We start from the raw sequence: 16,186 nt of genomic DNA, 5'->3' as shown, positions 1-16,186 counted from the left end.
CACGCCACTCTCAAAACGTAAAAACGAAAAAACAACAAAAATTATAACGTGAAAAATATGTGTGAATATTTTCGCTATTCTTAACTGCAAGCGTGTCTGTTCATCAATCACATTTCATACGCGCGTTAGGACGAGTTCGTTGAACTCGCCGCGCGCTTCGAAGGTTGACGAGATTTCACAGTCGACCCCCCGACGTCGTTGTTGCGGAAGTGAACAGTCTACGTGGGGAAGAAAGGTTGGTCCGCCCGTGTTTGAACGCCGTACGCACCCAGCAGCAGAAATGTCCAATCCAGGTTAACTCTTCCGTCTTCCCTGCGAAACAGTCTTCCCCACTCTCCACCCAACTTCACCCAACCTCCGCCCACTTTCATTGAAGCAACGAAAGCAACAGTTGGGGCGTATAAATGGCACGGGGAGGCGACAACGGGCTGTAATGCTGCGCCGGGTGCGGCAGTCTCTCCGGCAGGTGCTGTTTCTGATGGCCCGGAGACCGGACCTTCTCTGCGGGGCTATCGTGCTCAGCGTCCTGCTCATACTGGCTGTTAAGTTCACATGCAGGTAAAGACACACACACACACTCATAAACATATATATAGAGAGAGAGTCACAGTTTTATTGTGTGTGTTTGAACTTGTTCGTGTTTCACATGAACAGTTACAGCTGTTGTAGCATGTGAAACGTGTACATTAGCTGCTCCTCTATGATCTAGTCATAAAGGCCTTTGTTAAGAGGATTAACTCATGCTTTAAACCATTTAAACGCATCGTAGAGTGTCAATACACTCATACAACAGTGTAACAACAACCAACTTAGCCATGTCACCATCATCATCATCATCATCATCACCAACCACCCACTGGTCCCAGCAGCTGTGCTGTGCTCAAACTGTGCCACAAAGACTGTACCACTGTACAGCAGCTTCAAAACATGAATATCTTCTCGATTAATCGATCAGTTGGTGGTCCATTAACCAGTGAGAAATGTTAATCAGTCTTTTTGACTCATTGTTATAGAGGAGTAACAGAAGACAATCATAGAACTTGTTTTTATTCTTATTATTAATATTTGCATTATTAAAGTATTTGGCAGTTAATGTAGTAATTGATTAATAATTATTCACCCTGATAGATAGATAGATAGATAGATAGATAGATAGATAGATAGATAGATAGATAGATAGATAGATAGATAGTCCTAGTGTGCAGGCAAATGTATTTGTATAGCACATTATCATACACATAGGTCAGTCAATGTGCTTTACAGAGACAGTAGAAGGAACACCTTAAGTTAAAATCTAAAGGCAGAACACACTCACTCATTGTCTATCACTTTATCCTCCACGTGTCGTGGGGGCCGAAGCCAATCCCAGCTGACATAGGGCGCCCTATGTTGGCCCTATGTACCCCAAAACCATAGGGCCAACATATAGAGACGACAGTTGAGTCTCACATTTACACCTATGGTCAGTTTAGAACTGTCCAGTTAACCTCTGCATGTTTTTGGGACTGTGGCAGAAAACCAGAGTACCTGGCGAAAACCCACGTGCACACCGGGGAGAACACATGCAAATTCCACACAGAAAATGTCCTTGGTCGACCCAGGATTTGGACCGTGACCATCTTGCTGTGAGGCAGCAGTGCTGCTGGCCCCTCCTCCACCATGTGACCCTGACAGAAAGCACACAGAAGAAAAATATTTAAAGAATTCAAAACAAATCAAATATATAATGGCAACACAACACAATAAAAACAGTTATGAGAAAAGTGTGGAAATAGTGTTTAAATAAAGAGCAGTTATAATGGAAGACTCAACAATTTGCTTGGAAATGGGAGTTCTAAATACATCATTAGCAATTTGAACTATTGATTAAGTGGTTTCCATTTTTAAATCTTTGTTACTTTATCTTGTTTTCAAAGGGATAGCATCAGTAGTACACATTTAACACATCGGGACTAAATACACAGTAAACAATATCATGTGTGCTGAAAAACAAAAAAAAAAAACCTCAAAGGTCAGATCATACAACCATTATTCAGTTATAGCTATTAACATTTTAAGCATCAAATAATTAAGTTGAAGTCCTTGAAATACAGAGGTGATGTCATTTTTTATGTCTCATCACATTATACTGTATCAAACCACCAGTGTGATTGGAATCCCTGAGTTTGACTAAAATTGTTTTTTTTTCCCTCAGCCGTGCTAAAAATGTGGTGGCACCAGCTCGACCTCCTGTGCGGTTCTTCTCTGCTGAGGCCCCAGTAGTCGACCTCTACATGGGTCAACTGGACCAGGTGAGCTTCACCTGATCAGCTGTTCATGAGTTTAGTGATACAAGGATTTCCTTGACCTCGACCTGGGCCCTGTGTTTATAAATGTGGCTGTGTGCGTGAATGGCACTTACAAAAAGTTTCAGAATCTGAGCCACTTATTGGTGAAAACAAACACTTTTTATGGCTATAACTCAGAATGGTGATAGATCACACTGCAGCCATGTTGATCTACTGGACCAATTATGAAACCTTTTGTAAGTACTATTCACATACACACTCGCATTTATTTAAATAGGGCCCAGGTTGAAAAGTACCGGAATCCCCCTTTAAAAAATCTGCATGAGGGGATTTCAGCTGTCACTGGTACAGATGTTTTGGCATTTCTTAATTTAATAATTTCGTCTTTAGCCCTGGCAGTGACACGTTCAGGTCCAGGATATTATATCAAAATGGAGCATTTTCTGTCCAGGTGGAGCGTCTGAAGAGCGTCGCAGAGGTGTCTCTCATTTTCTTCTACGCTCCATGGTGCGCTCACTCCATGGCTGCTCGACAGGAAGTGCAGCAGGTTGCTAAGAAGCTGGCCAAACAGGTACAGGACATCTGAGCTGAGAACAAGCGAGCGCCACCCTCACTTTGATTCAATGGACAGTAACTTTAACTGACAGCGGTTAACAATGCAGCAGCAGAAAAGCTTGGGTTTGTTGTGGTGACACGTGAAACAACCAGAGGAGTAATTACTGAATAACTGGATAAAATAGTGCCTTGTCATCTAATGGTAATGGTATTTGTTGCATGTATTCATAGTGAAAGAATTAAAAGTGCAAATCAATGTGTGTGTGTGTGTGTGAATGTTGGAAGACGGAGTTCCACATGACTGAGTGTGTTAACACAACACTCTGTGTTTGTGGTTTGTCTGTTTACAGCTGTCTTTTCTCTCTCTCACACAAACACACAGGTGCAGTTTGTGGCTATTAACTGCTGGTACAGTCAGGGCAAATGCAGGAGGCAAACCCACTTCTACCAGTATCCCATCATTCATCTGTTTTACAGAAGGTAAGCACAGGAGCCTTAAATGAAATCTTATATTTTTGAGTTAATATTCCTCCTCCACGTATAGGGGGTGTAGGCTTGAGGCTGGCCATATTTAGGAGGGGTTATTGCATGGAATATACTATACAACCCATAAGCAGGTTTCTTATGCGCCTTCTTCCCCAAATGACAATGTAGTATTGAATGCTATTCTTTATGCTACATGCTTAAATTGATCGTTCTTCCCATTAAATTCAAACAAATCAAATTGTGGGTAGTAGACAGGAGAAAGGAGAGAAAATCACTCCAAAAATACTGAAATAATGGAAAATTATGTCGACTTAAACATTAGCCATTAGGCCATTCTGTTATTGTTTAGGGAGCCTTCGAATGCCTCCTTTTCACCTCACATTTTCAAAGGCTCCGTATCACTCGGTCAGTGTTACCGTCTTAGAAGAAGCCTTATGTGTACTTTAGGCAAGGGGCTTGTTTTACAAAGGCTGCCATCTTATGCATTTTAAAGCCAAAGCCAACTATGCAAACAAAGAGGAATGGAAGCATAAACCATGAAAGGAGAGAAAGAAAACTCTATAGAGTATCTTTAGAATCAGAATACAAAAAATATGTGACAGAACATTTTATTTGACGTGACCCAACACACAGCATATGGTAAAAGTATACCCAGTATATCTATATGTGTAAAGCTAGACAAGTAAAAAACAATGTCTTATGTTAGTAACTTTATTCTAAATGAATGCAGTTATAGTTGCTGTATTTTTAATGTTTTCTAATTTGTTTTTCCAGACAAAGGTTTTTCTTCAATACTTTTTCCAGCATCTTAACAATATGCACAAAAGAGCTGTCGGTAGTCGATGAATTCATTTGAAATGTGAATATTCGTTAACTTGTCTTTGTCTCTGTGCTGCAGGTTTGGGCCGATTGAGTACAAAGGTCCATTTGTGGCTCCGTATGTGGAAAGTTTTGTCCTCCGAGTCATCACGCCACTCACTTACCTGCCATCAAAAGACACACTCAAAGACTTCCTCTCCTACCACGAGGTACTGAGTTAGCAGAGAATCGTCTGACTGTCGATAATGGCTCCGTAACACCAACAGTTACGTACACTACTCGTCGTAAAAGTCGTAGGCCACTGTTAGATTGCTGTTTTAGTAAACATTTAATTTGAACTCAACAAGAAATATATATGTTATATTTAAAAAAAGGGAAAAACTCCAACTTACACTTGAACAACAACTGGATTCTGGTTCTTTTAAACCTAAAGACCTGGAGTCTTGTGAGGTTGTGACACCTGTATTTGTCTCACTATCATGTCAACAATGGCTAATATATATTAATATATAAAATCCAATCCAAATGCCAAAGATCACTGAATTTAACAGATCTAAAATCACAGTTTTGCATCACTAGGACTGCTCTCAAAAGAAAAACAACTGTTGTGGCCTAAGTAAATGAAGTGATGTTGCGCTGGAATATATTGTGATCGGTTGTGCCGTTGTTTGTGTTTCTAGTCTCGAGTGGTGGGCTTCTTCCAGTTTAACTCCTCCCCTCAGCCGCCAGGATACATCACATATTTGTCGTCTGCCCTGCAGGCTCTTAAAAGAGGTAAGAAGCCAACTTGCAGCACTGAGACCCGAGTTTACAAATCTTCAAAAAAGTGTGTGATCGTGTGTGAAAATAAAAGGCAGTAAATAAAACTGCAACACTGTAAATTAAGTTTGTAAATGGAAGTTTTCTTTCTGTCTTTAATTTATTGGGAAACTACACTAAGTGAGTTCATTTTTGCTTATTTTTCAGCAAAAAATTGTTTGTGTTCAATGTGATTGTTTGATGTTTTGTAAAATGTTCAAATGTGCACAGAAAGCTGGTCAGATTCGTCTCACAAAATCCTTCCTTGACGTTCGTATGTATGTTACGTTGAAGTCTCTGCTCTTCCTGAATCTCGCTGTTTTTCGTAGATTTCTACGGAGTTGTACGTTTCGGGGTGGTCACCAACAAACAGGTGGCAGAAGCCATCTCACTAAACGAGGATGAAACTGTTTACCTCCACAGAAGATTCAACTCCCCTTTGGTATGCACATACCAATGTTGGTCAAATGTTAACGTAGATGCGGGACAACGCACTGACGCCGTTCTGTACGCTTTTCTACTACTTTTCAGATTTTCCCTCGACTGGAACGTAACTTCACGTCGGAGTCCATCTCGAGCTGGGTGTTTGAAAACCGCGAGACGGTCCTCCACTGGCTGCAGCCGCCGGGAACAAAGTCCCGCCTCCTGGAGCAGGAGCTGACCAAAGGTCCTGCGCTGCTGCTCTTCCTGCCGCATAATCCACTCAAGTCCAATCCCATTCTGCACCAGGTGAGAAGTGACTTAATTGTCTTGGAACGGTAACTTTCTGACTCTGACTCTGATTCTGATTCTGATTCACATCCATTCCATGCGAGAGTGTGACTACTTCCTGTCACCGCTCATGTATCACGACAGTTGTAAAATAGCATAAAAACGTGTATTATATTTTGTAGAATTAATTTATACAAGGAAACATACTATAAAATGTGTATTTATTTTATAAGGAAAGCTATAGTTATTTATTGCCACGATTTGTTCTGCACGTGTACGAAAGTGTGTCTACTTCCTGTTACGGCTAATGACCACTAACACAAAAAATACCATAAAAATGTGTATTTTATTTTACAAGATCCTGATTGTTAGCTATTATTACTATCGTTAAGCGTCATGGCAAAAGTTTTATAGGAGAAGTAGTAAAAAGCTGAAGTCAGTGGCTCTTATTTTGAAGGCCAGGTTGAAAGACATAAGATGTGTGAGTGTATGAAGAAAAAAAACAAACTCATCGCACATCGCACTCACTGCTCCATGACTCAGGTTTCAGTCCACTGCTGCCTGGAATATTATTTGCATATGTAAAATATAATTTCTGTTGATTTACATTTAAAGATTCTTTCTCTTTGTTGTTGTCCAGATTGCTGATGTCGCTCTGCGCTATCACTCCTGCGAAAAGAATAACCACTCCGGTTTGGACAGACGTTTGGACACCTCCCACCCGCTGTGCTGTCAGTCGCTGCTTCTCCCCGAGTCCAGTACAAATGTGTGCGACGTGTGTCTCAGCTCGTCGGGATCAAATCGGACCCGCCCGTCCATGCGCTGCGCGTTCCTCTCCACAGCTCGGGGCGGAGACGCGGTGCAGTCTTATCTGCGACACTGCTGCCTCCACCAACTCCCTGCTCCCGTGTCCTCGTCGGGCTGTAGCAGCTTTCTGAACAGCTACAGTCCCTTCAGTCAATACAGTGCCTGCTGCAGAAAAGTACAACCTCAACTCAGTGACTCACAAGCCAAAGAGGAGCCAGACTCGCAAAGACTTTCTCCTACGACGCCTTCTTTGTCCTTGCCGCCGCCTTCTGTCACGCAGCGGGGGGGCGACGGTGGCATCACGGGGCTGCGTTGTCAGACCAACAGGACGCTCAGGTTTTATTTGTTGGACGTTGCGCTGAACTGGCCGCTGGCCGTGAGGCTCGGAGCGACGGGCGACAGGACTTCATCTCTTCACCATGAGGCCGGTTCATCAGGCGACGCCCACAACAACAGCAGCAGCAGCAGCAGCAGCAGCGACAGGTCGTTTGCAGCTATTGTGAACCTGAAGGACGAGGTCCATTATGTGCTCCATCGCAACGCAGCGTCCACACTAACAGAGTCTCTGGGTAAGACGAGGACACTTTTTTACACCTGACTAATGTTTAGTCAATAGAATTTACGAAATGTTGCTTCCTTCCTGCTTCATTTTTGTTTTAGAAACAACTCCAGAGCTGAGTTTTAACATGGGAGTCAAAGGGAGGTTTGACCAGAACTCTCTGTGCTTTTAGGCGATTTTAAGAAAAACTCCAAGTCATATGAAAGTGAAAATAACACACGGGGTTAGACAACAACCATAACAATGTTTTTATGTAAAAGAAAAAAATGTCTGTGTAGGTTGGAAACTGTGGGCAGGAGAAGAGTTTGTGTAGAGTGTGCCACTCTAGCAGCTCAATACACACACATTATAAAATCTGTAAATGTCCCAAAAAAAAGTACAAAACTTGAACTGCGATTGTTTAAAAACCGTAATAGGTAACAAATGACCTAAACAATGACCTCCAGGACAAATTCACATTTCCGAACATTTAGCATCCTATCGACCATCACTGTACGTAACATATGCACATACATAAAACATGTTGTTTCTCTCTGTTTCCATGGTGCTCGTCTCGGTGTGATTTCAAGAGGCCTTTATCAGGAATTTCAGCGCTCCGTACAGTCTCTTGGACAGACACTTGGTGGGAGAGGAGACGCAGAGTGGAGGTGAAGAGGAGCACCAGCAGACGTCGCCTCGCCCCCTCATCGCAGAACTCACCACCTCCTCGTTCCTGCCCTCCATCATGGATCTTCAGAAGGTCAGGAAAGACTTGTGGTGTTTTTGAAATGAAATAAATGAGCAGAATGTTTATGGCTCTGAGCTGGTGTGTGTTTTCTGGTGTAGGACGTGCTGCTGTTTTACTACACTCAGTGGTGCGGATTCTGCTCCGTTCTCAACCACATCATCATCCAGCTGGCCCGATTGTTACAGGGCAACAGCACCATCACTGTGGCCAGGTAAATGTACAGTAACTTCTGTTTAGAACTTCTGTCCATTAAAGAATACAAAAAGTAATATTTGACCCCCTCTGTGTAGGGTGAACGTTGCCCGCAATGATCTGCCCTGGGAGTTCATGGTGGATCACGTTCCTTCCATCCTTCTCTTCCCTAAATACAGGTGAGAACAACCAGTCTGATCGGACCCATCACAGATAAAGAGTCTGTTCACACCTGGCTTTAAAATGTGTCCACGGTTTTACACACACACACTCACTATTCTGTTTTTTCCCACTCCTGTGCGTCATGAAGTCATATTTTTAGACTCTCCATAATTCTTTTTTACTGTACACATTTTGTCTAACATATACAGTGTGTAAAGACAAGAACATGCTGACTTTGCTCGAAAGGATGTTTAATGTTCTTTTTTCCATTACTATGTTAAAACGTATATACAGAGGCTATAAGAACATGCAATATTGAGTAAATCCTTATTTTCAGCACAACCTATAGGCAACCAACGGTATAAACACACCTGAGCAAAAAGTACTCACTCTTTTTAAAAATCTGATTGAATTTGTGAAATTTGTAAAAATACGTCACATTTCAAAACGTTCGCTTGGCTTGTTTTTATTAATTGTTCTTATTTCTGCACAATTATTAATTATCCAACATTAAAAAAAAAAAAGCAATATAAAATGAATCATAATTTTCACTTAACAGCACATGCAAAGATGAAAAAATATGCAATTTGTAGAGCCTGAAGATTTCCTTGTTTCCTTGTATGTCATTTATATCTAAATAAATATAGAATGTTAACACATGTTGAGCTCTCTAAAGGAGACTTGATGAAGAAGAGAGAACTTGAACCTAATATTCTAAATCAATAGTTTCCTTGTCTCTTTCTTGTCTTGAAGAAAACACTTCAGTGTAAAGTTTCCTGACAATCTTCCCATCACGCTGCCCAACCTCCTGCACTTCATCCTGCAACACTCTGGCTCTGCGCACGACGCAGACAAACCGGTGTCATCGCCCGAGGCGGACGCTTCAGGGCCCAGATCCGTCCTCCGCGCCGAAGTCCTCGCCCTGCAGAGTGAACTCCAAGTGCTCCATCAAGCCCGCGAACGTCTCTCCCGACAGCTGGCGCAGTTGTGGCGCGACAACCGGCGCCTGATGTTTGACGCTCAGAGCTTAGAGGCTCAGAACGCCGAGCTGCAGCGAGAGAGGCAGAGCCTCGAGGAGCGGCACGAGGAGAAAAGCCGGCAGCTCGGGGACGCGGTCAGGCGCCTGCAGGAGCTGGCGGACACTTCAGAACACCTGCTGAACCAGAACATGCTGCTCAGGATCCTGCTGAAGGCGCTGAAGGACAGGACGGAGGCAGAGAGGAGAGAGTCGGAACAGAAAAGAAGCCATTTGGCCTCCTGAACACGAGACTGCGGGGAAGCATGAGGGAGAACGAGCAGGACTGGAGAGGATGAGGAGAAATGAAGCTGTGATTTAACCTGAGGGAATAAAACAGACCCAAAGAAAGGCAACGACCTAGTAAATTATAGTAAGAGAAAATCAGGAGGAAAGGACAATTATTGTGATTGAGTCATGACAAGTAAAAAAAACCCAACCTGTGATGATGGTGGGCGTGTCCTCACTTAAGAACACTGTAGCGTGGGAATTCAGTGCCAACTGTTTCGTTTCAGCGACATTTTTCCTAAAAAACTCTGCAGCTAAACTCATGTTACTGTAAATCCTCACAAGAAACACTAGTTTTAAACAGTGGCTTCGATCATGACCAGCACAAAGAGGGGGTACATTAGCAAATTAAAGGCAAGATCACATGCTTAATGTACATTTTCACAGCTCTAATTCTATCAGTGCCACTCTGCTTTTTACTCTATGATTGGTGATGAAGAAGCACGGAGACGAGATGTGCAGAGTAACAACATCACCTCAAAACACTAAAGAACGGGATGTTCTTTTCACATTAAAAGCCTTACTGTGAAAGGAAGTTGCTCTACTTTTATTGTTAAACTCCTGGGAGGTGTTGACATTTCCTTTACTGCTCCATAATTTGGTTTATGAATCAATTGAACTAAAAAAAAATGACCTAAAAACAATTGGAAATGCAGGTGAAATGGAAGTTATTTCCAAATGCTGAGCTGTCGGACAACCTTTACACTTTAATTCAGAGAATCAAGGTCAAAATGTACAAACAAACGCTTCAAAGTTAGTTAAGAATTGAGTTTTCAGTAATAAATAAGAAATAAATATTAAATTGTCCATTAAACTCATAACGACTCAATAAACTAAAATAACTTGTCTCTTTTTGTGTAATTAGTAAGTTTTTTTGGGGGGAAATTAAATGTTAGCTCTTGCACTGGTGGAGTTGTTGCTGTGGAAATAAACATTATGTTTAGGAAACAAGGATATGATGATGATGATGAGTGTTGGCTGCAGGGAGAAGCAAGGGCTATTAATGAAGCTGACATTGTTTCACCTACGATGTGTAGGAGTGCAAACAATAACAATATGAGCACTTGAAATAATCTCACTTTTCTTTTTTGAAGGGGGAAACAAAATCTTTTTTTTTCGAGGAATCACTGATTCCTTGAGTCACTAAACTATTATTTCAAGCTATTCAGGTATTAAAAGATTGAGATGCTGCAATTGTTTACATGTGAAATGTTGCACCAGTTTGTACTGATTGATTAAAAAAAACAAAAAGTCTGTCTGCCAGTGTTTTGTTGTTGTTGCACACAAATACAAAAACACCTATTTATGATGCAATGCAAATTGAATATAGTAATAAAGAAAACATACTGAAATAACTCATTATAAGATATATCATATATAAGGCTTTGTTGTAATGGTCAACAAGGGGCCACACAAACAGCACAAGAGAACAAAAAAAACGGCACACAAACAAGAGAAATGTCAACAAACGATTCGTAGCAGTCACGTGTTTTCTCCTCTGTACGGTTTCCTTTTGTTTTATTGTGAAACGTGCAGGTCCAGCTTCACACTGAAGAGTCCTGAGGACAGAGCACCATTTAAAAGTGTATTAAACCCCTTAAAAGATGACTTTCATTCATGAAGCTGTTGGTAACCTTTGATATAAATACGTATATGTACGGATTTAAAGAATGTAAGTTAACCAGTCAAAAATCGATGACATTAGCCAGTTTGTTTTTAGATATTTTGATGCAGAAATGTTACCATAGAATTAGGATTTATTTTCTTCCAATGTCCCGCTTTTTAAAAAAAATAAAATTAAAATGGAAACTTAAACCCGAGCACATGTAGAAAACTGTTTGCCCCTTGAAATCAGCAACACCTGCGTAAAACACACACACAAATAAAAATGAGGCATGGCTCCTACAAACAGGCAGCATACTTTATTGGCTCACGGCGGAGATTCAACTCCAGAATGTGCCAACATTTGATGTTCGAATGACAACACATTTCACATAATTATGAGGAAATGACATAGTTCAGGCAAAGCCACAAAAGTTGGAGAGTTTTCAGAACCCAGGCTTTTTGTGACAGAGTGGTTTTTATTCCAGATGCCACCAGGCTGATCAGTGTTGCAAAGACAGTCACTTTACTTTGATAAATACACCTGCACTTTAAACTAAGCAGAAAAAAACCCCCAACAACAAGCAGCAACACATAAACAAAGCTTCAGTGAACACATGTTCAGAGTCTGCAGTCAGTCTCAGGCCTCTTATACTGGAGCCTCCTGTTCTGGACCAATCAGATCCCACGATGCACCTGAACACTCACACTGAGCAATCAGTCAGTTCATCACACACACCTGCAACTCAATTACATTACACGCATGACACACACACACACACACACACACACACACACACACACACAGTTTACAGAAACATTGTTACAACAAAGAAATAACTGAGGAAACAAATGTACTTACCTTTTGTGCTACCTGTGTATTATACCTGTGTTATTTACTCCAAACCATTGTTTGTTTGTTTTTTTTAAAACATTACAGGGCAGTAAAATCACAGAAATGGCCTAGTTTTGCAAGGTCTTAGAAACACTAATCCATGCTTTTATAACATTTCGGTTGGATTATTGCAATTCCCCGTATGTTGGCTTAGACCAGTCATCTGTCCGGCTACTCCAGCTCATCCAGATTGTGCCGCTCCTCGCTTTTTGACAGGACAAAAAAAAGAAAAGAGACCACATCACGCCTGTGTTTGTGCTTCCTCCACTGACTTCCTGTTCGTTTTAGGATTGATTTTAAAATGTTATTGTTGGTTTTTAAAGCACTTAACGTTTTGGCACCATCTTACCTCTCAGAACTTCTTTTTCTTCACACTCCACCCCGAGCTCTGAGGTCTAATAACAGGCGTATTTTAGATGAGACACATGATGAAAATGAGCTGGAGAAAGTTCCAGCGCATCCACTGACTGATTCGATAAATACACTTATTCAGTGACTGTGGTCATGTGATGACACTGCATATATAAAGTAGTGTGTCATCTGCACAGGTGTGATAAGATATGTTGTAATATTTTATAAGCTGAAGCTCGAGGCAGCATGTCGATGTTCAATAGAAGTGGGCCGGGAACGGATCCTTGAGGAACACCGTGTGTCCTCTTTGTTTGCTCAGACTTATAATTAAAGTTGTCCCTGCTTTGTAAGCACAATTTGAACCAGTTTAGCAGCAGAACCATTAAGTCCCACCCACCAGTCTGTCGATCAGTATGTCGTGATCAACTGTGTCACTAAGGTCCAATAATATATGTTATAAGCTTATAATATGCCATGAAGCAATTTCCTACCCCTCAATAATTTAATCCGACAGTAAAGTTTGCCACTGAAACTGCTCTGTAACACCTCGTGCTTCTCATTCTGTTTGGATTCAAAGCTTTTAATTAACGTAAGAAATGCCTGAATCTTCATGTTGAATTTGGGACTAAATTTGCTCTTAGTGTCGTTTCTGTAAATTTACAGGAAAAAGAATAATTTTTCCATCCATAAACCTTTAAAACCGAGCGTATCGCTGACGACACGTTTGCATAAGCGCACTTTGCATTAACCATAGTTACGCAATATTTTGTGCTATCGGAAAAGCTATTCCTGAAAGCTGAGAAATGTCGCACATCAAAGCCAACGTTTGGTTATTACGGCAATTTCACTCACGCTGTTTCAGGAATCAGCGTTTTTTGCACACGAGAGACAAAGAAACATTGAGAAACTCAAAAAATGTTGTCGTAAATATGTTTTATATTGTTCAAATTCTTCAAAAATCCTAATTTAACTCGCAAAATCTTTTGTTGGTGTACAACTGGAGTGGTTTTCTTTCTTGTAAATAACTGCCAGATTTCGGAAGTTATTCTGAAAAAATGTCCAAAAGCACTAAATTACAGGACATTTTCTGGTTCCTTTTATGGTTAAAATAAGTGTTAATAAGTTTAAAGGGTGTTAATAGGGTTAATAAACCGAGACAAGGATGACTATACACTTTATTTATTCATTTATAACAGGAGTTCCATAATCATTCTTCATTCATTCATTTTCATTTTCAAGGCTACACAAAGTGTCGTCTCAAAAAGAGGAATCTAAAGGATTACAGCGATGGAAAACGCTGCAGAAAACTTGCCACCTTCATTTATTTATTTCTGTCTGTTAAACAAGTGAAAAATATACAATAATATGAGTAAAGCAGGTAAACATGTCTGGCAATGATACATACAATTTTTTTTTTTCGGCGGGTAAAACTTAAGAGAATCATAAACTTAAATGTACTGTGTTGTTGTTATTGCACATGATATGTTTTGTTTATTGTAAGTTAATGCACTATAATGTAACAATGTAGACTAATTTAACCACTTCTGCTGTGAGGTAATTCACTCACCGCCACTATACTTCTATTACTAAGAGACAAATAAAAAGGACAGTAGTTCTTGGCTCATTTCATCTCGACTATTACCTGGATCATAAATCCCACTCCTCATCAGTCATGATAATAGTCCTGTTGTCTTTACACCACGACATGCTGGGACATGACAAACAGCACGAAGAGAACGAGGAGGGAGACGCCGACGTCTGCACGGACGCGAGAGCCATGACCTGGAACGGAAAAGACGATCAATAACACCACATTTTCCTCACCTTGGTTGTCAATGAAAACCACACTTATATCCTTAACAACTCTGACTGATCAAGAGTGGTTTGTCAGTCACTACATTTATTATTTCTATGACTTACTCTGACTGAAATTGCATGACGACGAAAAACATGGTTCAATTCAGGGAGTTTTTGCTCCAGGAATGCAGGAAGCGGACTACAACGCAGGGCATTGTGGGTAAACACAACCAAAACATACTCGTGTAGAACGACAGCCGGGAGAAATGTCTGAGCGCATTGTTGCGGCTTATATGTGTTCACATAAAACGATAGGATTTGATGCAGCTCCATGTTTTGCGCTTTATGTGGCAGAGACAGAAGTTGTCCTGCATTAACCAACAGATGAGCGAGTTTTCCTGTTCATTATTTGTCTCGTCTTCTTCTTCAGTAATTCCTGATGCAGCGCCGCCTCAGGCGAGGAGGGGAATACGTTATTCAAAAGGTTCTGTTCGTTTCACTAAAGTGTGAAAGCAAACTCGGACTGGCTGAATGTTGCAACCCCCAAATAGTACTGTACTCTGTACTGGCCTCTGTGATCACATGACCCCTTGCTAGCATTGTAGCACTGTACCTCAGTTATATGAGTCTTTAAATTTTAACTTTTTAAGCTAAGGTTGTGATAAAATAAGAGTTGTTTCCCTGAAACATTGTGTCCATTGATGTCACATCACATGAGCAACAATTAATGAATCAAATAATCATCTCACATCAGAGAAGTTTGACAGTTGAAGCCTCTAAAAGACCTCACATTTCTTATTTCAAATGCATTTTGTAGCCACAGTACAGTGAGCAATTCAATAATAATTCTTCACCTCACACAAATAAATGTATGCAGATTATTATGCAGCTTTCTTAACTTCATATCTCCGTTTGAATTAATTCTAGTATTTTAATTATAGTCACAGTCTGGCCCTTTTGTGTTGTTTATTTTATTTTATATTTGTGTTGATACTTGAAACCAATCCAAAGGAAACCATTGAATACATTTTTAAACTGTTTAGGGAGGAGTTTTGAAACTATAAAGCACTCACCTGTGGTTGCACTTCCAGATGCAGGGGTAGTTGCACCTGCTTGTGTTGACTGTGGTGGTGCTGCTGCTGTTGTGGTGGTGACGGCGACAGTTGTGGGGTCAGCTCTACCTCCTACCAGCCCCAATCCCAGAGTGTCCAGTTCTGACTGGTACTGAGCTCTGATCCATGACTCTACCTGTGTTTGGTTTTCATAGTTCTTCAACTCAGCCACGTTGGCGCCAAGGAGATTTTTGACTTCATCAACAGTCAGGGCCTTTTCAGGGAGAGCAGGGCAGAGAATTGTTAAAAGAAAGAAAGAAACACAGATGTGGAGAAACCTTTTTAGTGAGGACACATCATAGACATTATGCATTAACCACCACAACTAAATGCCTAACCCTAACCCTTACCTAACCTAACCTAAACCTAATTCTAAGCCTAACCCTAAAACCAGGTCTTGATCCTGAAAAAGCCCTTTAAAATGTCCTCACAACACACTCACACAGCTATTCTTTTAAGGCCCTCATTAACATCCATTAATTTGGATAAACTAAACAAAGTGTTATCCCAAACCTCGACCATCACCTAAACTAAACACACTCCCACTTCATTAGGACCAAGGGTACAATAGTTTGGGATTTTTCATTAGTTTTTATTTATTTTTGTTTTTTAAATTTTTTTATTTAGGTTTTAGAGCGGGTTTGCTAGTTTTTATTAGTTTGAGTTTTTTGTAATATGGAGTATTTGCCAGGTGCAAGATTCAAGAATTGTGTCATAAAGTTTACATTTTAGTTAGTTTTAGCTCTAGTTTTTATTTCAGTTTTCAGTGTTTTCGCTATTTCATTACTTTTTGTTAACTTGAATAATCTTGATTAGGACCTGTTTTTTGTGCCAGAAAAGGTCCTGAAGACGTAACACACACACACACACACACACACACACACACACTACTGACCTGTATAACATTCTCATCCAGGCTGGTAAAAGTAGCCATGTCCATGCTGACATTGGATTTTGCCAAACTTTGTATGTAGCTTAAATTTGCACCCCCTACAGGACGGAAAAGAAGTGTCAACAAACAA

General features: G+C 40.7%; 2 protein-coding genes across 3 annotated transcripts in view; one reads left to right on the top strand and one right to left on the bottom strand.

Annotated features, from left to right (window-relative positions):
• Nucleotides 1-213: 213 nt before the first annotated feature.
• On the top strand, nt 214-10,661 carry txndc11 (thioredoxin domain containing 11). The gene is made up of 13 exons (XM_058641483.1): nt 214-558; nt 2,195-2,291; nt 2,740-2,859; nt 3,226-3,323; nt 4,228-4,357; nt 4,829-4,922; nt 5,276-5,388; nt 5,478-5,675; nt 6,298-7,033; nt 7,593-7,762; nt 7,849-7,961; nt 8,041-8,121; nt 8,858-10,661. The coding sequence occupies exons 1-13, from the start codon at nt 434-436 to the stop codon at nt 9,363-9,365; spliced, it is 2,583 nt and encodes an 860-aa protein (XP_058497466.1). The 5' UTR covers nt 214-433; the 3' UTR covers nt 9,366-10,661.
• Nucleotides 10,662-13,417: 2,756 nt separating this feature from the next.
• LOC131466838 (uncharacterized) overlaps nt 13,418-16,186 on the bottom strand; it is a 35,622-nt gene continuing 32,853 nt past the window's right edge. For both annotated transcript variants that reach the window (XM_058640354.1, XM_058640356.1), the window contains 3 exons: nt 16,060-16,154; nt 15,126-15,378; nt 13,418-14,037 (listed from right to left, as the gene is read on the bottom strand). In XM_058640354.1, the coding sequence (XP_058496337.1) occupies nt 13,949-14,037; nt 15,126-15,378; nt 16,060-16,154 (437 nt within the window). In that variant the 3' untranslated portion in view covers nt 13,418-13,948. The remainder of the gene's footprint in view (nt 14,038-15,125; nt 15,379-16,059; nt 16,155-16,186) is intronic.

Source organism: Solea solea, chromosome 10 (assembly GCF_958295425.1).
Source record: "Solea solea chromosome 10, fSolSol10.1, whole genome shotgun sequence".
Taxonomy (NCBI): Eukaryota; Metazoa; Chordata; class Actinopteri; order Pleuronectiformes; family Soleidae; genus Solea; species Solea solea.
This window is presented reverse-complemented; position numbering and strand designations above follow the sequence as displayed.